The 21,114-nt window shown below is 53.5% G+C and overlaps 1 protein-coding gene across 6 annotated transcripts in view; it reads right to left on the reverse strand.

The window, feature by feature from the left end:
• The window catches only part of CCDC88C (coiled-coil domain containing 88C), a 146,074-nt gene that overhangs the window by 28,058 nt on the left and 96,902 nt on the right, over window positions 1-21,114 (reverse strand). For all 6 annotated transcript variants that reach the window (XM_070358848.1, XM_005892612.3, XM_070358849.1 and 3 more), the window contains 9 exons: window positions 18,335-18,519; window positions 14,316-14,453; window positions 11,518-12,609; window positions 9,111-9,238; window positions 7,578-7,719; window positions 6,989-7,177; window positions 5,225-5,386; window positions 3,831-4,108; window positions 251-394 (listed from right to left, as the gene is read on the reverse strand). In XM_070358848.1, coding sequence (XP_070214949.1) covers window positions 251-394; window positions 3,831-4,108; window positions 5,225-5,386; window positions 6,989-7,177; window positions 7,578-7,719; window positions 9,111-9,238; window positions 11,518-12,609; window positions 14,316-14,453; window positions 18,335-18,519 — 2,458 coding nt within the window. The remainder of the gene's footprint in view (window positions 1-250; window positions 395-3,830; window positions 4,109-5,224; window positions 5,387-6,988; window positions 7,178-7,577; window positions 7,720-9,110; window positions 9,239-11,517; window positions 12,610-14,315; window positions 14,454-18,334; window positions 18,520-21,114) is intronic.

Consider the following 21,114-nt stretch of genomic DNA (forward strand, 5'->3'; position numbering starts at 1 on the left):
GCCTGTGGCTGACATAATCGTCATCTCGGGGTGGGAGGTGAGGACCGCCAGCTTACTGGACGCGCTGTCCCAGGTACTACACTGGTCCTTCCATCCCAGTCCATTCTCGGTGACCTCATTACCAACCAGCTGTTAGCATGATGGGCTGTAAAACACACGATGACCAGGAACACCCTTGACCTCAGGGAGTGCTGAGTGGGTGAGATGCCGCTGCCTATGGGCAGGTGGGTCCCGGGGCCCCAGCGTTTACCTGTCTAGCTCCTCCTGCAGCCTCCGGTTCTCGCTCGCGGCCATGGCGCTCGTCCTCTGCTCCTGCTGCAGAGCCTCCCTCTCGGCCCTCAAAACCTTTTCCAGCTCGTCCAGCTCCGCCTTGTGCTTCAGCATGTCACTGTGCCTGCAGGAGGGGACACCTTGCTGGCAGCCCGTTCCCCAGCCATCTGTCCCCACAGGTAACATACACCCGGAAGACCTTGGAGCCTCCTCTGCGGGGAGCGAGGCTTAGACGGTAGGCAATCTCGAGGGTGGCGGCTGAGAAGCGTCCGAGCCAGCAGCCAGGGAGGTGGTGCCCAGGTTTGGGGATCTCTTCCAGCCCTGGACCCAGGAAGTCCCTTCCTCCCACCCAACACGCCTCCACAGTCCCCTCGATCCCCTGTCACCGCAGCCTTCCCTCCCTTGGGTCATCTGGAACTCCAGAACTATGTCCTCTGAACCCTACGCCCTTCTCTTAGGGATTATAAATAAGCTACCAGGTGGTTCACTAAGAAAGTGGTAGTTGCTCAGTCGTGTCCGACTCTGTGACCCCATGGACTGTAGCCCGCCAAGTTCTTCTGTCCGTGGGATTCTCCACGCAAGGATACAGGAATGGGTGGCCATTCCCTTCTCCAGGGGATCTTCCCGACCCTGGGATTGAACCCCAGTCTCCCGTATTGCAGACGGATTCTTACTGTCTGAGCTACCTATTCAGCTAGGTTCACTAAACACAAATAGATTTAAAAGAAATCACCCTAATACCAAAACCTGACAAAGATCCCACAAAAAAAGAAAACTACAGGCCAATATCACTGATGAACATAGATGCAAAAATCCTTAACAAAATTCTAGCAATCAGAATCCAACAACACATTAAAAAGATCATACACCATGACCAAGTGGGCTTTATCCCAAGGATGCAAGGATTCTTCAATATCCGCAAATCAATCAATGTAATACACCACATTAACAAATTGAAAAACAAAAACCATATGATTATCTCAATAGATGCAGAGAAAGCCTTTGACAAAATTCAACACCCATTTATGATAAAAACTCTCCAGAAAGCAGGAATAGAAGGAACATACCTCAACATAATAAAAGCTATATATGACAAACCCACAGCAAACATTATCCTCAATGGTGAAAAATTGAAAGCATTTCCTCTAAAGTCAGGAACAAAAAAAAAATAAAAGAAATCACAAAATAAACAGCTGAAGTCCAGTACAGGTAACAGCTAATAGAGCAGCGAATCCCTGGGGATGGGGGTGGGGTGGGGGAGCCCTTCCCACTCTTGTCGAGCCTCGCCCTGGGGTCAGGGGAGCAGAGGCTCCCTGATGCGGTGCTGGGCATACGGCTCTGCCTGGCTTTCTGGGGTGATCTTTTTCAGGCAGGTTAATGATTCTGGGAAAAGTCATCCCAAGTCTGACAAATCAGGGCCATGGGCTGACCATTAGGGTCCCTGGCTCCCACTTCCCTGTTGTAGCGTCTTGGGACAGCGCACTGATCCAGCATCTCTCTGACCGTCAGTCACCACCCCACTGCAGGACAGGGCCCGGGTGAGTCTGGCTCATCACCAAGTCCCCAGTGGAAGGAGGCACCGTGTTCAATAAATATGTGTTAAGAGAATAAATGAGCAAGCGTCCGATTTCAGTGTCAAAGGAAATGAATGTAGAGCCTTTGTCCCTGTGAGCCAGGTACCCAGACTCCTGAACCTGGAGCCCTGCCGCAGACAGACCCATGGGGCCTCCAGCCTGTCCACAAGCGCTGGGTAACACAGTGGCTCTGTGCTGCATTGAGCCAAGGGCTACAGGAGAAGCAACGATGAACTCCAGTCCAAATTCCACCTGCAAAAGCCTTCCCCTGCTGAATACACATGAAGAATATCATAAGATATTATAACACATAACAGGAGAGGTGAGTGCTGGGCATTGTGCTAGCTTCAGAGTTGAGTGAACACTTCTCACGCCACATTGTTAGTAAATAGGGTGCCTCCCCTACCAGTCTAGACTCAGCGCCAAGCACACTGCAGGTGTGTGCAAAGGATCACATGTGTACGGAAGGGTGCAGAGGAGGCCGAAGACACTCAGTTTGGCTGGAAGGAGCAATCTTACGGGAGCAGACGTCTCAGCAGGACGTCAACTGTCTCAAGGATGGCAATCTGGGTGGATCAAGTGAGTGGAGGACTCCAGACAGAGGCAAAAAGGAAGCACCAGGTGAGTGGATGAATGAACGCCATCACCCCCGGTCCACAGCACCATCAGGCACCCTCACGCAGCTTTGCTGGCTGTATACCCTTCCCCTGGTCTGTGATGAAACACCCCGCACTGCAGCTTCACTGAGCATCGTAAGGCCGAGTCGAGGGAGGCACTGCCAGCAGGGCCATCTCACAAGCAGATGACGAGGACAACTGCTTCTGCTCACCCACCACCCACCCTCGCGAAGTGTTAGAGAGACTCTCCCTCCTGCATTAGAGCCATGTGCGTATCACACCTGTCCCCAGGTGTGATGGGTTCTGCCACCCCTGCCCAGGAGCCTGGGACAATCACTGATCTGCCGGGGCAGGTGCTCAGGCGATGCTGGTTGGCTGAATGAATGTACACAAAACCCAGAACCCACGAGCTGTCAACAGTGCAAAGTGAAGACTTGTGCATTTCAATGTATGTAAATTCTATCTTAAAGTATAGGGCTAGAGAGTGGAAAGTAAAGATGAAACAAAGATGGCAAAAAGCACTCACTGCCGAAGCCAGTCATGGGTCTACAGAGGCTTCACTCTACCATTCTGTTTAATTTCTATATACCTAAAATTAAAAGTTGTTTTAAACTATGATGCTGGAGGAGACTCTTTAGAGTCTCTTTGACAGCAAGGAGATCAAACCAGTCAATCCTAAAGGATATCAACCCTGAATATTCATTGGAAGGACTCATGCTGAAGCTCTAATACTTTGGCCACCTGATGTGAAGAGCTGACTCATTGGAAAAGACTGTTGCTGGGAAAGATTGAGTGAAGGAAGAGAAGCGGGCAACAGAGGATGAGATGGTTGGATGACATCATCGACTTAATGAACATAAGTTTGAGCAAGCTCCGGGAGACGGTGAAGGACAGGGTAGCCTGGCGTGCTGCAGTCCATGGGGTCACAAAGAGTAGGACAGGACTGAGAGACCCAACAACAAAAGGTTAAAAAAAAATGCAGCTCAGACCTTGAAAGGCAAGAACAGAACAGAAGGCAGGGTGAAGGGCATCAGTGTACATGAGCTGCTATGGTGAACTTCTTCCTTATTCTTGGTTTGGAGAGAAGAGAGAGGGAAGAAGAGACTCCTCACGGGAGCAGGGACCCCACACCAACAAGCAGTTTCCCTCAGCCGGGACTGGCCGTGACACCCCTTCTTCCCTGGGGATCCTCTGGCCACCCGTTCTCCAGCTGGTCTCACTCCGAACCACTGAGGGAGACTCTGATTTACTTCCCTTTGGGGAAGCTCCAGTGCCCCAGATGGTGTGAAGCCGCAGGCCAAGAGGAGACTCGCGGGGCACGGAGGGACACAAACCCGGGGGACCCGCCTGCCGGCCCGCCAATGCGCACCTCTCGCCGAGCTCCTTGTGCTCCAGCTCCAGGTTGCGGTGCAGGGTCTTCAGGCAGCTGTGCTGGTGGATGAGGGCCTCATATTCGGCGGACTGCCGCTCGTGAAGCGCCCCCAGGTGCTCGTGGTCCTGCAGCAGCGCCTGGTAGGCAGCCGTCAGCTGCTCCTGCTGCTTCTGCAGGCTCTCGTTCTCGCTCTCCTTGGCCGTCTGCTGGCTCTGCAGCAGTGCGTACTGGGCGCTGAGCGAGGCGCTCTGGGAGGTCAGGGTGGAGTTCTCCACCTGCCGGGAGGGAGACGGGGATGGAGGCTGACACGAGGGAGCGGGGACCCCCCCGGGCCAGGCAAAGACCCAGCTGGGACCAAAGACAGTTCTACTCGGACTTGAGGAATGGCTGGGGGAGGCCAGACGGTGTAACAGGCTGTCACATGGTGCTTAGTCCTGAAGTCTCTCCACAGATGTGACTTTCGGTGGCAAATGAGGCCCTATCTATGAATAAGCTCCTTGGATACCATCTTTGAATACTCTTAAAAGCCTAGTTTTAAAAGAGCATCACTGAGGACACAGGATACCTGAACAACCTACCTTAACTTAATTGACAGCTTCAGAACCCCCACCCAACATCCAAAATTATGAGCAACTGCAGGGAAGGGAACACTTCATAACTCATTCTGAGGTCAGAATTAACTACCTTAACATCAAGATGAGACAAAGATATGACAACTACAATCAAAACCCCAACAAAACAAAACTACAAACCCTATTTCCTTATTTTACTAGAATAATTTCCAACATCTTTGCCAGTCTCTTGTTTATCACCCCTGACCCATAAGTTACATACTTTCAGACCCCTTTCTCAGAAACTGCAATGAATAATTCTTAATTTTTTTCACAATCTATTAACTGTAAATAAATATCCACATCTTAAAATGCACGATCCAGAACACTCGTTTGGCTAGATGCTCTCAACAGACATGTGATACTCCATTTCACTCGTGGAGATGAAAAATTCACATTTGCTTCAGAAAGATTCTACCAGGTCCTACGGTGAAGAAATGTGCTTGGCTTGGTTGAACTCAACTTATTTGATTCCAGAGTCTCTTTTCCCAAAAAATTCCTAAGAGCATCTCAAGAAATAGATTTTGGGAAACAGACAAGACTGCAAATAAAAGCAGGGAAATGAACTTTTTTTAGCCTGGGCAGCCAGGTGTTTAATCACTGAAAACTATTTTCAAAGATCCCGAGACTAGGAATCATGGTGTATGATGCATCTGCTAAAAAAAAGCCCCAAACTCTCCCTCTGCTTCATCTTGCTGATTGGGAGTTGTGAGCATGCTGGGCCGGCCTCTAGGAGACAAGAAGCATCCTCCCCGCGAGGCTGGCCCGCCCGGCCCTCACCTGCAGCTTGGCCGTCTGTGTCTGCAGTGTGGTGTTATGCTCCTGCAGGAAGGTGCTCTGCTTCTGCAGCGTCAGGATCTGGCTGCTGAAGGCCGTGTTCTGGGTCTCCAAGTGCTGCAGCTGTTCCTTGAGCAGCTGCTTCTCAGCCTGCAGGGCTGCATTCTGGGGGAGGGAAAAGCATGGGATTGATCAGATGCCAGTTCCATATCTGCTTCCCTTGTGGCTCAGCTGGTAAAGAATCCACCTGCCATGAGGGACACCTGGGTTTGATTCCTGGGTTGGGAAGATCCCCTGGAGAAGGGAAAGGCTACCCAGTCCAGTATTGTGGCCTGGAGAATTCCATGGACTGTATATAGTCCATGGGGTCACAAAAAGTCAGACATGCCTGAGCGACTTTCACTTCACTTCTTCCATACCTGCTAAGTGGCAGCGGGGACCTGAGTTGCTGGGAATGAGAACCCTCAAGAGTTGATGCTTTGGGGGCTAAAGCCAGACTCCATTAAGAGAAGTAACACTTTCCCTCTTAGAAAGACAATAGCATCAGAAAAAAAATTTTTTTTGTCCATGTTTTCATGATAGAAATGATGGGGATACACATGATGGGGGTCTTGCAAGGAACCTGAGCATGTGAGTGTGAGACAAGGGTGAGCTGGAGTTACAGCTGCTTTCTTTAAAGTTATCTGTCTTTAATGCTTCTCTCTGTTTTCTGTCGCTCACCCTGAGAATGCATGTCTGTGAGCTTGCCCAGGACAGGAGTCAGGGCCTGTGCCCACAGCCTCATCCCACTCAGGGGTGACAGCAGGTAGGTTAAGGCGGTTCATCCTCTGCGAGGCAAATGAAGGCCAAGCAAAATAGGCCACCGACTGGACTAGGATGTGTGGGTGGTGGTTGTGGCCTGTCCCTTACCAGTATAGGGCTTAGGGTCAAGTTTCGTACACTCTATCTCACCTTTTTCATCTGTCAAATGAAAACCATCACTATCTACTTCATAAGGCCATTGGGGGGACATCAAAGGACATCAAGTGTTTAGACATGCATGGACAAGCTTGTTCTGTAAAGGGCCAGACAGCAAATATCTGGGGGTCTGCTGGTCGTGTGGTCTCTGTCGCAACACTGACCCGCCGCGGGAAGGCAGCTCCACACAACGTGGAAGCAGAGGGTGTGTCTGTGGGCCAATAACGTCTTATTCATGAAAACAGGTGGAGGACTGTGGTGGACGGTTGACCCCCCGCAGAGCAGTGAATCACAGAGCCCCGTGGAAACGGTGCGGGTGTAGACGCTCCAGGCCCAGTGATGTGCTGGGAGGCAGAGAGCGCGTCTTCGGGGAAGACGTGCACACACCCTTTCAGTTAGAAACTCCGAAGGGACCTCCCTGGTGGTCCAGTGGTTAAGAATCGGCCTTCCCCCGTAGGGGACACAGGTTCGATCCGTGGTCGGCGAACGAAGATCCCACGTGCTGCAGGGCAACTAAGCCACGTACCACAGCTACTGAGCCCATGTGCAACGACTAACATCTGACATAGCCAGAAATAAATGAACAATTTAAGATAAATAAATAAAATGCTCACTTAAAAAAAAAAAAAAGAAAAAAGGCTGAAGGGATCTCAAGTGGAAAGGAGCTCACAGGACCTGCCAGGAAATACAAGAAGTGGCTGGTGAGACCTGTGTCAATCTCAACAGCTCCTGCTGCCCGGGGTCCTTCCTGGTGATGTGAATTCCCACTCCACCTACACGACGGTTCATGGACGGCCTCTCCCCACTCACGTTGCGCTCCAGTTCGATGGCCCGGTCCTTCACACGCAGCAGCTCCATCGTGGCCTCCTTGTGGCTGGGCGCCCAGGGATCCTTCCCCTGGTGACCCTCGACTGACGTCCCCATGGGGTGTTTGAATGAGTTTTGTGCCTGCGTCCCCCCTTCCTGGCTCTGCTTGAGGATCTCACACTCCTTCTTCAGCTGTGGGAACAGGAGTGCAGACTTGGGGCAGGAAGGGGCCCAGCTGGGGGCCCCCTGCACCAAACCATCTCCTCGCCCAGCACTGGCGCGGACCCGCCAGGCACCTGCCTTTGCTTTTGCAGGGGGCACACACAACCTCCATCCTGCATGTTACCCCCTCCCTGTAGATGGGATTGAAGGGCAGCGCTGGGACCCAGCCCCGACTTCAGCTACATGACTGTGGCCAGTCTCCTCCCTCCCTGAGCCTTGGGTGTCCTCTCCACAAAAACCTGCCCCAGGACACGGGCATCCAAGTCTCCCCTCTGCCACCCAGGTGAGGGTCTGGGAAAGGTGAGGCGGGCATCTCACAGCCACGACCCCTGGCCTGTCTCAGGGCGGGTTGGGGGGACGCTGCTCTTACCACCTGGATCTCGTTCTGCAGCTGGTGATTCAGGCTGGCTTTCTCTTCTACCTGCGCTTCTAAGAAAGCAATCTTTTCTTCTTTCATGGAGAGTGTTGTTTTTAAAGCTGATTCATTTATGCTCTCCAAAATCTTGTATTTCCTGAAAAAATAAAAATACACGGTAGTATTTATCTGTCTCTTCCTCCCACAAGCTCCCAGTCTCCCAGCTGCCCTCAAGGCCCTCCTGCATTAAGCTGGTTTCTTCATCTTGTTGAAGGATGTGGCCCAGAAAGACCGCAGGAGCCAAACACCGTCACCCAGAGCCCTTCCCTGGACTCCTGGTATAAACACATCTGGGACACTCGTAAATGAAACGTTATGGCTATAGTGTTCCAGGCGTCATCTTAGAGAAGTACTGTTATGCCCATTTTACAGATGGGGAAACTGAGTCTCAGAAAGGTTAACGAATCCATCCACAGTGCTAGGTAAGTGGTAAATCTCTGTGGACTTGTAGCCACACCAAAAGGACATCATGTTGGTTACAAGTCCAACAAAAGTCCAAGATGCTGGATTTCTTGGAAAAGCGAGATCATTCAGGAAAGCACTGCAGGCAAAGTAGCAACAGTTCAACTTTAAAAATCAAAGTGCTGGGCCCAGTGGTTAAGAATCCTCCTGCCAATGCAAGGGACGCCAGTTCGATCCTTGGTTTGGGAAGATCTTCCATGCCGCGGGGGCAACTAAGCCAGTGGGCCACAACTACTGAGCCCACGAGCTGCAACCACTGAAGCCCGATGCCCTAGAGCCCGTGCTCCACAAGAGAAGCCACCACAGCGAGGAGCCCGCGCACGGCAACTAGAGAGTCGCCCCTGTTCACTGCAGCTAGAGAAACCCCAGTAAAGACCCAGCATGGAGGGGTGGTGGGGAGAGAGCGAAAGAAAGAAAAAGAGGAGAGGAGAGAAAGAAATAGAAAGAAAGAATTGCAGGCTGGTTTAAAAAAAATCAAAGGGCTGGTGGAAGGACAAGGGAACAAATGGGTGGAACACAGAGGATCCTTAGGGCAGTGAAAACACTCTGTATGACCCCAGAGGGGTGCATACATGTCGTTATATATTTGTCAAAACCCACAGAACGTGCAACACCAAGAGTGACCCCAATGTCACCTGTGAACTCTGGGTGATGACCTGTCAGTGTTACTGCATGTACCATTCTGGTGGGGGGTGGGGTGTTGATGGTTGGAAAGGGTATGCATGTCAGGGGGCAGGGGTCCACAGGTAATCTCTGTACCTGCCCCTCAGTTTTGTTGTGAATTTAAAACTGGCCTGAAAGAGCCTAACTAGAAAAAAAATCAGGAAGCCTTTTCATTGGACAAAAGAAATCCCCTTCCACTCCCTGCTTGAAATCTCCAGGAAGGAGGCCTGGGATGGAAAGCCCCATGCGACAAGAGGCCCTTGGGTGTGGAGACTAAATGCAGCACTGGGGGGTGGGGCGTGGAGCCTGCGGGGTGTGGGGTGCACGGACTCCTGCAGCCACCCGGGGCGGGTAGGTCCTCACGGGTCGCCGTTGCTGTTGTCATCCTGCAGCAGCATCTCCTTGTGGAGGCCGACCTTCTCCAGCTCCTGGCTCAGTTTGTCCAGCTCACTGCTCAGCTTCTGGCTCTTCAGCTTCTCCTGCACCAGGTCCTGCGGGGACAGTGAGGATAAGCATGGGCCAGGAGCCCAGCAGATGCGGCAAGAGAGACAGACACAGGCCCATCTCAGGGCAGAGCAACCATCTTCTCGAGTCACGGCCAGCTCGGGAGTCTCGAGGGACAAGCGGGTGGTTCTATGTGGACAGCAGACCCCGGGGATGTCTTGAAGGGAAGGGGTGAACACACCTTCCCAGGCCCTGGGGTTCAGGACACGAGGCCATGCAGCAGTGTGTCCGGGAAGGACTGAACATGTTCCAAACACATCCAGAGACGCGTCTGAGATACCATTTATGGTGACCTTTGAGGAGCAGGTTTGAATTCTTCCAACACGACTGCCTTTTCTATGAAGTGATGTAATTAAAGGCCCATTGCAGGGAATTTAGAACATAAGAAAAAAATATAAAGGGGAGAAAGATTTTACTTTTAGACAGGTTTTGATTTACTTTTCGAAAGTGGATGTTGACCTCATCTAGGAGTTCACTTACTGTGGTCCACACCTCTGTAGCTTTCCAGGCAGCTACCAATTTCTGCCCGGTGACATAGCTACATGCCCTCACATGGACACCTACCATACCCCAAGGCCTGGAACCCCTAACACATTTGGTGATGTTTGCTGAACATTCCAGGGTCGCTCCCCAGGTGTGGCATGGAAGGGCCGGTACGTGACCTTACAGCTGCCTCACCTCTGCCGCGGGAACCGCCCTAACCCCACGGGTTAGGCGTGGGGGTTAGGATGGGGGAGCCATAATGTCAAAGCAGACTGGACTACTGAGCCCCAGCACAGAGGACAGGCTCCCTGGAGAGTCACCTGGACTCGCACGAGAAACCAGCCTTGGATAGGATGAGCCCCTGAGACTGTGGGGTTGATCGTTACTGCAGCAAAGCCTAACCAATGCTTATGAGGCAGGGGCTACTGCCTGAGTTGGTGTCTTGTATCTTCCCCACAGCATGGTGATCTGTTGCACTGACAGTCAGTAATATACACACATATGTATATATTTAACATGGAGACCTTTCTGTGTTCTCAAATTTCCTTTTCTTCCTTAGCACACAGCTAGAACATTTCTCAGCCTCCCCAGCAGTTGGTGCAACTCTGTGACCCAATTCTGCATCAAGAGGTGTGGTCCTTCTTTTCCGCATCTACCTGCTGCAGGTAGGTCCACCGTGGGATGGCCGAGCCACAGGATGGAGGAAGCCAGGTGCCTGTGAACAGCCACAGTGAACTTCCACATGTGGGGAGACCCAGCTTCTGTGATGTGCCAGGGAGATGCTGAAGTCATTTACCAGAGCAGTGACTCACCCTAACACATGCAGGAAAGCCCAGATGACCACACAAAAAAAATATCAGGGAGAAGTAAGACAGGTGTTCACCAAGAAGACTTAAAAATTTGGACCCTTTCAAGTGTAATTGCACTTCGAGGTATATATCCTAAGGAAATAGGTATCTGTGAAGGTGTACTGTTAGGACGCCCAGTGTTATTTAAAAAAGTAGGAGGGACTTCCTTGTGGTCCAGTGCAGGGGGTGTGGCTTCCCTGGTTCCCGGCTCTGCCAGGTCAGGGAGCTGAGATCCACATGCCTCTCGGCCAAAATACCGGGACACAAACAGAAACAATACTGTAATGAACTCAATAAAGACTTAAAAAAAATAAAACAGTGGGAAAACTCAGAAATAATCTGATTGTCCAAAACATGTGCTAGTGTGTGTTAGTCGTGTCTGACTCTTTGCGACCCCATGGACTGCAGCCCTACCAGGCTCCTCAGTCCATGGAATTCTCCAGGCAAGAATACTGGAGTGGGTCGCCATTCCCTTCTCCAGGGAATCTTCCTGACCCAGGGATTGAACCAAGGTCTCCTGCATTGCAGGCAGATTCTTTACCGTGTGAGTGGCCAGGGAGGTAATCACAGTAAACCTACAGAATTAATCACAGTAAATCTACCTCACAGCCATTAGAAATTGTGGCTTGAAAGCTATTTAGTGTAATGAGAAAAGGTGAAGTTAAGTGAAAACCAGAGCAGGGCTAAGGTGTACAAAGCAGGGTACCAAGTGTGTGTATCCAGAAATGCACAAGGAAGAGGATGGAATAAAATACCCCAGGCACCGGCTGTCTCCGGGCAGTCAGATCCTAACAGGGTACGTCTACTTCCTCTTCATACTTTCGGGCGTCATTCTGGTTCGAAGCAGGGGGCACGTGCCAGGGGCCTCCCGCCGTCCCACCTCAATCCCACAGCACACACGGTGTGGCCCGGCGGCCCCGCGGCCCCCGGCTCACCTCCCTCAGTGTGGTCAGCGTCCTCGTGTGCATGGTGACCTGCTTGGTGAGGTCCCTGTTGTCCTTCTCCAGCTCCTTGAGCTTGCCGGCCGCGTCCCGGCAGCGGGCCAGCTCCTTGTCCAGCGCGCGGCTCTCCCTCTCGGCGGCGGACAGCTTGGCGGAGCTGTCGTCCAGGACGGCGTCCTTGAGCTCCACCTGCTGCCACAGCCGCCGGGCCTCTTTCTCCAGCAGCTTCTTGTCCTTCTCCAGCTGGGCCACCTCCTGCTCCAGCGCCTTCCGCTCCTGCTCAGCCCGTTCGAGCTGCCGGTGGGCCAGCCGGAGGGCCTCCAGGTCCCGCCGCAGGCCCTGGTTCTCGGCCTCCAGTTGCCCCAGCTCCCGCTCCAGGGCCTGTGCCTTTTGGCTGCCGCTGTCCAGGCTCTGCTGCAGCCGCAGGTTCTCGGCGCTCAGGCTCTGGTAGCTGAGCTCCAGGCGCTCCGACTTCTTGCCCAGCGCCTTGAGCAGCTCCACGCTCTTCCTCAGCTCCTGCTTCTCACGCTCCAGCTCCTGGTTCTCGCGCTCCATCTGGGCCACCTTGGCGCCCGTGAAGCGCATGGCCTCCACCATCCGGCGCAGCTCCAAGTTCTCCTCGTCCAGCTGCCGGTTGTCCTGCTCCAGGCCGGCCAGCTGCACCGACACGTTCTGCAGGGCGTCCAGGGACTTGCGCAGCTGCCGGTTCTCCAGCGCCAGCCCGTGGCTCTCGCGCTCCGCGGCCTCCGCCCGCTCGCCCGCCGCCTGCAGGGCGCTGGCCCTCTGCGCCAGCCTCCCCTTCTCCTCCTCCAGCCGCCCCTTCTCCTCCTCCAGCTGCCCCAGCTCCCGCTCCAGTGCCTCGGCTCGGCCCGCCTTCTCTTGCGCCTGCTCCAGCGCCCGCTGCAGCTGCTGCTGCTCCAGCTCCAGCCTGCTCAGCCGCCCGCTGGTCTCCGCCACCGTCCTGTGCAGGGCTTTGTTCTCCTGCTCCACGTCCTTGGTGCGGGCCTCGCTGCTGACCTGAGACCTCTCCCGCAGTGTCCACACTGCCTGGTTGAGATGGTCCTTTTCTTGCTCAAGGTCCTTGATCTGGGGGAAAACACGATGGGAGAGACATTGGCTGTTGCACAAACATATTGTGATCTGGGGCTGAAGTCTGGTTTAATCTGGTGACCAAAGCCCAGGCCCTAAAAGACCATTCCCCGCCGAAGTCCTAATGGTATTACTGTACAGCACAGAGAACTATATCCAATAACTTGTAATAACCTATAATGGAAAAAGCATATGCATATATGTGTACATATATTTTTTTATACACATACACCCACATATGGGCTTCCCTGGTGGCTCAGCGGTAAAGAATCCGCCTGTGATGCAGAAAATGCAAGAGACCTGGGTTTGATCCCTGGGTCGGGAAGATCCCCTGGAGGATGGCATAGCAACCCACTCCAGTGTTCTCGCCTAGAGAATCCCGTGGACAGAGGAGTCTGGCGGGGTATGGTTCACAGGGTTGCAAAGAGTCAGACATGACTAAAGCAACTGAGCAGAGACCCATGAACGCATGCACATACGTATCTGAATCACTTTGCTGTATGCCAGAACTGAACTATAGTTCAATTGAAAAAACAAAAATCCCTAAAGTTCCTAGGGGCAAACATGGACACGAGGTGACGAGCGTGGAGACCCTTAGGAAGACACTTCAAGTTAAAATGCCTTCAGGGCGGCCAGGAAGATGTAGAAACAGAAACCCCTCTCTCCCTCTTACTGAAAACGATGGAAGTTGATTCCCTTGGTATGCTCGTCCTGGCCGCTCGCCTCTGTAGGCTCCCCTGAGGCCACTCCTCACCTGCAGACCCTGCACACTGTCTTCCCTCTGCCCTGGACGGCCCTCCCCTGGCCTTCAGCATCCTGACTCCTCCCCATCCTCCAGGGCTCCGATGTGAGCGGCAGCCCCTCAGGGACAGCCTTGCACCCCGACTCCTCAGCGCCTGTACCCAGCAGGATTCTCTCCGTTTACTCCCTCAAGAGCACACGTCTGGGATCGCCTTGCTTGTCATCTTTTGCCCTCCACGTAAGCCACATCCTGCCAGGGACCCTGCCTGTCTTTTCTCCAAACATGGCACTATCCCATCCCCTTTTTTTTTGCTCCAGCTCAGCGCCTGAAAAACTCAAATACTTGAAACCTCGGCCTCCCCTCGCAGGTAGGGGGTAGTCGCGTGTTGAGTGTGACCAATGAATGTGACAGAAGGTCCCAGAGCGGAGGGGGGCAGTGGGGAGTGGCTCTCTGCTCCTCGCCCTCCCGTTCTTTCTCTCATTCCTTGAGGGCATGCGGCAGTCCCAGCTAAGGCCGGCAGAGGAGGAGGAAGAGCCTGGCCCCTGCCCGGCATCACAGAGCTGCCGCACCAGCCCTGGACTGCCTCCCACCTCAGGCGTGAGGCAAATAAACCTCAGGGGCTCAGCAAGGTGCGACAGATGTTGGGAGCCGGATCGTTCTCGGTCACGCGGGGCTGTCCTGTGTGACGCTGGACATCTAGCTCCACCCACCACACGCCAAGAGCATCTCCTCTTTCCTCCTGTCATGACACCCATCTCAGGCGCTGCCAGTGTCCCCGCCGGGTGGGGGGCACACCCACCCCCACCACTGAACAAGAGTGGCTGGTTTGAGCTGCAGCTAGGCCAGATGCCTGGTCACCTGCGTTTCCCCTACAGACTCCCGGGAAATGGCTAAATCCTGGACTACTCTCCCTCCTGCAGGCAGGAGTTCCGGGACAGGCATCCATTCCCAGAAGACCTACCTGCCGGGCTTTGTCAGCCTTCAGGGTCTCCATGTCGCTCTGCAGCTGTTCCTTCTCTTTGATGAGCTCCTCGCTCAGGGTCTCCAAATCCTGGTTACTCTGCTTCTCTCTCTCCAGCTGGGTCTTTAACTTCTCAATCTGCGGAGCCAGAAGACCCAGACGGGCAGCAGTGAGCCTCACAAAGTGATCTATATTTTAAAATCAACTCAAAACCCATCAGCCCCACCCAACATTTGAACGGGCCTTTTTCTCAAGGGAAAGTGGCCCGGCCTTGCTCTGAAGGGACCTCCGCACACCCTCGACCCTCAGCTCCCAGCCCGCGGCTTGCATTTCTAGCTCGTGGAAGTGGAAGGCCATGGGCACCATCGGTCAGCTTCTTTCAGCCGACCTCTCTCTCCTCATTCTCAATGCCATGGGCCCAAGTGCCCCCAGGGTTCCTTGCTCTCAACCCAGGCCTTATCCACTGTCCCGAGGGTCAGACCACATGCCTGGGACCACCACCACTGGATGCCCCACAGACGCCACTTGGTAACACTCCGGTTCACCCAGATGCTCAGAGAGGTCTGCGGACAAGCCCTTGCTTCCTCTTTCACCCTCCAGTAATTCTGTCTCCAAGCCCTGCCTTCTCTACCCAAGCTTCTCTATTGCCGCTGCCTGCCTGGGGCTGGGCCACCTTCCCCTGGCCTGGAAAACCACCCCATCACCTCCCTGACACCAAGCTCTTCTGCTGAGATCTACCAGCCCGACCTTCCTAAAACAGGAACTACTATTTCATGGTGCCTAACACCTGGATAAGGTGGTGGACGAAGATTCTGACTCAGTGGGTCCAGGGCAGCACCTGAGACTGGGCTCCCAGGAGAAGCCCCTGCTGCTGCCTGCACTGGGAGGGCGTCCAGGCTGCTGGTCCCCTTCCCACCAAACCCCTCGGCAAGGGGGCACTGGAGCTCGGCAAGAGGCATGACTCTGGTGCCACGGGGACAGGGTTCAGATTCTGGTCCCTCCCTACTAACGGTGTGACCACGAGCAAGTCTCCATAGCTGATGCAGGAGCAGCAGTGAGCATCCTCGTGAGCGTCACTGTGCTGTGCTTGGCACGTGCTGGCAGGCGGCAGGTGCAGCAGTGCTCGCTGCCCCTTCCTGCGAGAGCGCGGCCTCACCACCTACAGATCTTCTGTCTGCATTTTGACATGGTCCTAAAGGATCCTGGAGAAGGAAGTGGCAACCCACTCCAGGATTCAGGTCTGCGAAATCCCATGGACAGAGGAGCCTGGTGGGCTACAGTTCAAGGGGTCGCACACAGTCGGACGTGACTGAGCGACTAAACAATAAGGGATCCTGATGTGCTGGTTTGGGACAGCTCTTCTAAAAAGATGGATCGCAAAGACCAGATGGGTCTCAATGCTTTGAAAGATCTTGGACCCCAGCCCATCAATCAACCTCTGGGGTAAGACCCTGAGATGTCCAGTGACCTTTGTGAGCAGCAGGCCTGGAGCTGCTGCAGTTCAGCCTGTCTGAGCTGGGGCCTTGCACGGAGAGGTGTCCAAAGCTCTTGGAAGGATCGCTGCCCGTGGGCAGGCTCTGTCTACTTGTCGTACTTTTCCTTTCTGGCTCATGGGTCTGGGAGCTCTCAAACCTCCACGGGAGGAAGCAGCGGGCATGCTCCTTCCCCCACCAGTGGGCAGACTTGGGCCAAGCAGGACCCATACTCAGGTCATCACATCACCTCGTCAGCACTTCAGCCCCGCACCCCAAGCCGGGCACCTCAGGACGGGGGAGCCTGGCCCAGCTGGGGCCAACAGGAGAATGAACTGTGATGTGGTGTGCGTCTGAGTCATCCTCAAAAGAGGAGTGCAGGGCGGGGGTCGAACTGGGGGGGTGTATTCCAGCCCTGCTGTGTCCTCACTGTGAGGCTCAGGCAAGTCACTGAGCTCCTCTGGGCCCGTGACCTCCTGGGTGGGGAATGAGAGAGCCAGGCTGGCCCCCATGGGGCCTGGGGCTTCACCAATTGACTGAGGAGTGCCAGCTGGTGCCCAGACACACCGCATGGGAAGATCGGGACAGTGGGATGGCTGAGGCCCGGGAAAGGAAATTCCGACAAACTGAGCCGGATGAAGGCCCAAGGGGCCTGGGGGTGAGTCCTCCCACGGGGGCTGTGGTGTCTGCCCATCCATCATCAGAGAGCACCTGTCGGTGCCGGACTCGGGGTGTGTGTGGAGGGAGGAGGAGAACGTGAAACCACACCTGCTGGGCCAGGACACGGTCAGTCAGACGGAGGCAGGCTAAGTAAGACAGCAAGAGGTACTCTGGAGGGCAGAAGGCCGCCTCCCAGGGCTCCCAGCACCGGATACAGGACAGGTCTGGGAACCGTGGCCCTCCCTCCTGCCAGGGACTCTGTGCCAAGCCCTGTCTCTTAAGGACTGTGGCAGGAGAGGGCTGGTGTCCCACCAGGGAACCGAACCCAGAGGAACCGGGAGGGTGGGACCCGAGAGATGGGGGCTGAGCAGTACGGCCAGGGGGGTATATTCACTGCCCCTCCTCTGTGCAGGGGTGCGGGGCCGGGGTGGACCACGAGGGCTGGGAAAAACGTGAGTGCTCACCTCGGAGGCCTGCTGGGAGCTGGGCCAGAGCTATTACATCGTGGGCTTTGTGCAGCAGACCCGTGAGGACCTGCGGAGCCGATGGTTCTCATCTTTCTAAAGGTGGATTCTTTTCCTCTTGGCTGAGATCGAAATGCCACTTATAAAGACATCTCCTGTGCTAGGCCCATGTGAATCTAAAAAACCTAGCTGCCTTCCCCACGCTGTTCTGGGTTGAGACATGGCATGAGATGGGATGGGGTGGGGGTTATCTATTGTCCTATGAAGCCAGGACAAGATATTTGTTGGCAGAAATGCTGCAAGGCACACAAGGCTTCAAAGGGACAAGAAGAGTGAGTAATCAAGCCTGGGAGGTCCCATGAGGGGGCTCCAGAGACCCAGTCACAGGAGGAGGAGGGGCTGTCCCAAGCCTATCTCAGAGATAAGGGACAGCAGAGTCAGGACCAGCGGTGCCCAGGTCTCTGCCTGTGGCTGGTGGCCCTCCCACTGCCCACGCAGCCTCAGTAAATGATGCTGGCAGGACTCATGGGCAGGTGGGACGGCTCAAAGCACCAAGCCTGTATGGTGGCCAGCAAGCAAGCGTGCTCACGCTCTCACCCTCAGCTGGACGTTGACAGCTACTGTGCTCAGAGCCTTCAAATGTGATTGTGCCACGGCAGCGTGATGTACTGATGCCCTCTGACCTGGAGTGGCCAAAGCCACGGAAGCCATCCCTAGCCTCTCAAGGACCCTTCCTGTGCCTGAGACTGAATCCCCAGTGCAAATGGGGGTCCCTGTAACCACAGAACGAAGACTGGTCTGTAAGCCCCTGTCTGCCCTCCCAGATGTCTGGGTTTTACTGTGCTCCTGGGAAGACCCAACAGCTGTCCCGAAAGGCAAATGCAGTTTGGCCCTCTCTACTTCTCCATCCCATAAACCCAGAGGGAGAGGTGGGTACTGGTCCTGTTCACCACCAGCAGTGCCCCAAAATGTCCACCAATGGTCCCTACCCCCCATACATGTATGTGTGCATGGCTTACATCATTGCTTCCTCTCCCCTATGCCCCCTAATAGTCCACTGGTTTCTTCTCACTGAACACTTATTACATACCAGACCCCTCACATACACAAACCCATCGAGTCCTTGCAACATCTGTTAGACGGGAAGTCCACGAACCCCATTTCAGAGATGAAGACAAGGAGGCACACAGAGGTCACACCTTCAGGGTCGTGCAGGCACAGGACCCGCTGTCTGCTGACTGCTCTCTACGACTGCTCGTTCCTCTGTTATAGTTAACTGCGGCTGCACTGGCTTCTGCTCTCCTCTCAGCTGCGCATCCTCACTTATACCTGTCCCCTTTCCAGCCTCCAGACGGTAGACCGGGCTGGGGGAGGGGTATCCACCTGCCTGACACTCCCTCCACCCCACCCCTGGCAGGGTTACCTTCTTGATGAGCTGCTGGTTCTCCTTCTGCAGCTCCCCGCACTTGAGGGTGCTCTCCTCCAGTGCCAGGGACGCATCGCGCAGCCCCTGGATGGTGCTCTGGAGGCTCTGGTTCTCCTTCTCCAGCTTCAGGATGCGGCTGGAGGCGCACTCATTCAGCTCGAACACAAACGACTTCCTGGAGGCTGAAGCACAAAGCCGAGTCAGCTCCAGGCTCCAGCTGCGAGCCAGGCGCATCAGGCACCCCATGCCGTGGTTTGAGGGGCTGGGAAGGGGGTCCCAGGGGCCGGCTGGGGGGTCTCCTCCATTTCACAGGGTACTGTCACAGTCAGTGCCTGAAAGTCCCTCAGACAGCGACAGTCCTCTGCTAGCTCAGCTGGGCCCAGAGCTTCAGAGGAAAGCAGGTTGTAGCGAAGACGCCAATGCAAAAGTTAAAGATCATGTCAACTGCTGGGAACCATTTTTTATCAAGTGGCTCACATGACCATACAACTCAAGGATCTTAGAGACTAGCAGAGATGGAAAATAGACAATATTTTCTGTTCCAGCTCTGAAAGCAACGGGAGTATGGGTGGCTCAGCAGGAGGGGCACAATAATCGACTAGTTATGTCTGCCACCGGTGGCAGAAGGCTCCGTGGGTACATATGCCCAATACTTGCCATCCCTGGATAAGGTCCCCTGAATGGAGATTTCATTTTGTAATTTCATGATTACATTGGGGGGAAAAAATGAGAAAGTTTATGTATATTGCTTTAAAAATTCTAAGTGTAAGAAGGAAATCTAAAAAAGGGGGGATATATGTATACGTATAGCTGGTTTACTGTATTGCACAGCAGAAACTGTCACAACACTAGAAAGCAACTACATGCCAATAAAAATTTTAAAAAATCTCACCCTTTATAAGTATAAAAAAGAAAATTAATGCAAATATTATTAATTTTACTTTCTACTTTTCTAGTATAAGTTTCCTTCCACAAACTGATATACCCATAGTACCAATTTTCTACATATGATTCAGTTGCTTCCTAATCTCTATTTGATTTTTTTCTTTGATCGAGGAGTTTCTTAAGGGTATATTAATTCATTTCCAAATATTTGGTTGTTTTCTTAAAAAAAAAAAAACAAACCTAAATGTGATGAAAATATAAGCTAAAGCTAGAAAGAGGAAGATTATTTATTCCAGCGGTCCTCAACCTTTCTGGCACCGGGGACTGGTTTCATGGAAGACAATTTGTCCACAGACTAGGGTGGGGGAGGGGACGTGGGCCAGTACCAGTCTGTGACCCGGGGGCTGGGGACCCCTGAGCTGTTTCCTTTCAAATAGCTCAAATGCATATGGAGAAGGGGGGCAGTGGGCACAAACCCGAGAGTCAGGAACGGGAGTTCTTAGCTCCTTCCTGCCACCAGCGGGTGCGTGACTTTAGGTAAGTCACGGGATTTTAGGTGAGTCTTGGGACTTTTCCAGGAGGAGAAAGGAACGCGAATGAAAGCCCTCGAAAGAAAGGGCTGGGGTTGTACTGTCCTCACTGGTCTCAACAGTGTCACATACTGAGCTCTGGGAGCCTGATCTGAAAACAGGGCTGCACCCTTACCTGCCTCTTACTCATCACCTCCAGGGGCGAGGATACAGGCAGGACAACGGCATCCATAGTGAGCACATCGAACCGGACACAGACGTGTATGTTCAGATCCTTTGGGCGGATATCCTAAGGTCTAAAAGGCATCCGCCACCCTCTCTGAGTTCTCATCTCCCACCAAGAACAGCAGTTCAGAACCCACCAGCCTGAATGTCCTCAAGACCCCAAGCAACAACAGGCAGCACGGCAGGGGAGGTGGACAAAGGTCCACAGCCCAGGTCCAGCGCTGACACACACAAGCACATGTGCTCGCCACACACGAAACTATGCCACAGACAAAACAAACCTCAGCTGAAACCCCATTAATTCAGAGCCTGTGATTGTTTGGATGGTACCATGGCATTTGTGAAAAATGAACATTTTTCTATTGGGGTAAAACATTATAACATAAAATTCACCATTTTAAAGCTCTGTGGCATTAGATGCACCCCCAGCGATGTGCAACCACCTTTACTATCCCCCTCCACACCTTTTCATCATCCCAGACTGAAACGCTGTACCCATGGGGAATAATTCCTAAGGGTCCACAGGTTTAACAACACAGCTGACCACAAGCCTCCTCTCCTCTTCCATAAAAGCCAGTGCTTCAGAGACGATCACGATGACACAAGAGTTCATTACTGAGTGCTATGCTCATTAGCACCCAAGCAATCAGAGTGATGGGATCTATTTTAGTGAGACTGTGGCTGTAAGAACAGCATCCTTTAGTGTGCCGTGGGCCAGGCATAGCATCGAGCTTCACCGCTCCTGTGAGGCAGCTTCGTTATCCCCACTTTGCAAATAAGGAAATTGAGTCTAAAAGAGGTCACCCAGCTAACAAGCGGAGGAGCCAGGACTTTAAGCCAGGTCTTTCTTGACTCAAGAAGCCACCACACCACACATGAAAAAGTATATTCAGGCTCTACTTGCATTATGCCCTCATTCAACCTAATGTTCAATAGCTCCTAGCTAAGCACTAGGAGTTGGGAACATCGAGAATAAATCATGCTCACTGATCTGAAAGGGCTCATACACTATACTGAGTAGTCTGAAGGAGCAAGACTTTCCAACCCCCATAGGCCACCCTGGTCTCTTACAGAAATACTCGTAAGTCTAGGACTGTCCCTGGCAGCCTGCACCACCTCTCTGCTCCACCAGGGGGC

This window comes from Bos mutus, chromosome 21 (assembly GCF_027580195.1).
Source record: "Bos mutus isolate GX-2022 chromosome 21, NWIPB_WYAK_1.1, whole genome shotgun sequence".
NCBI classification, from domain to species: Eukaryota; Metazoa; Chordata; class Mammalia; order Artiodactyla; family Bovidae; genus Bos; species Bos mutus.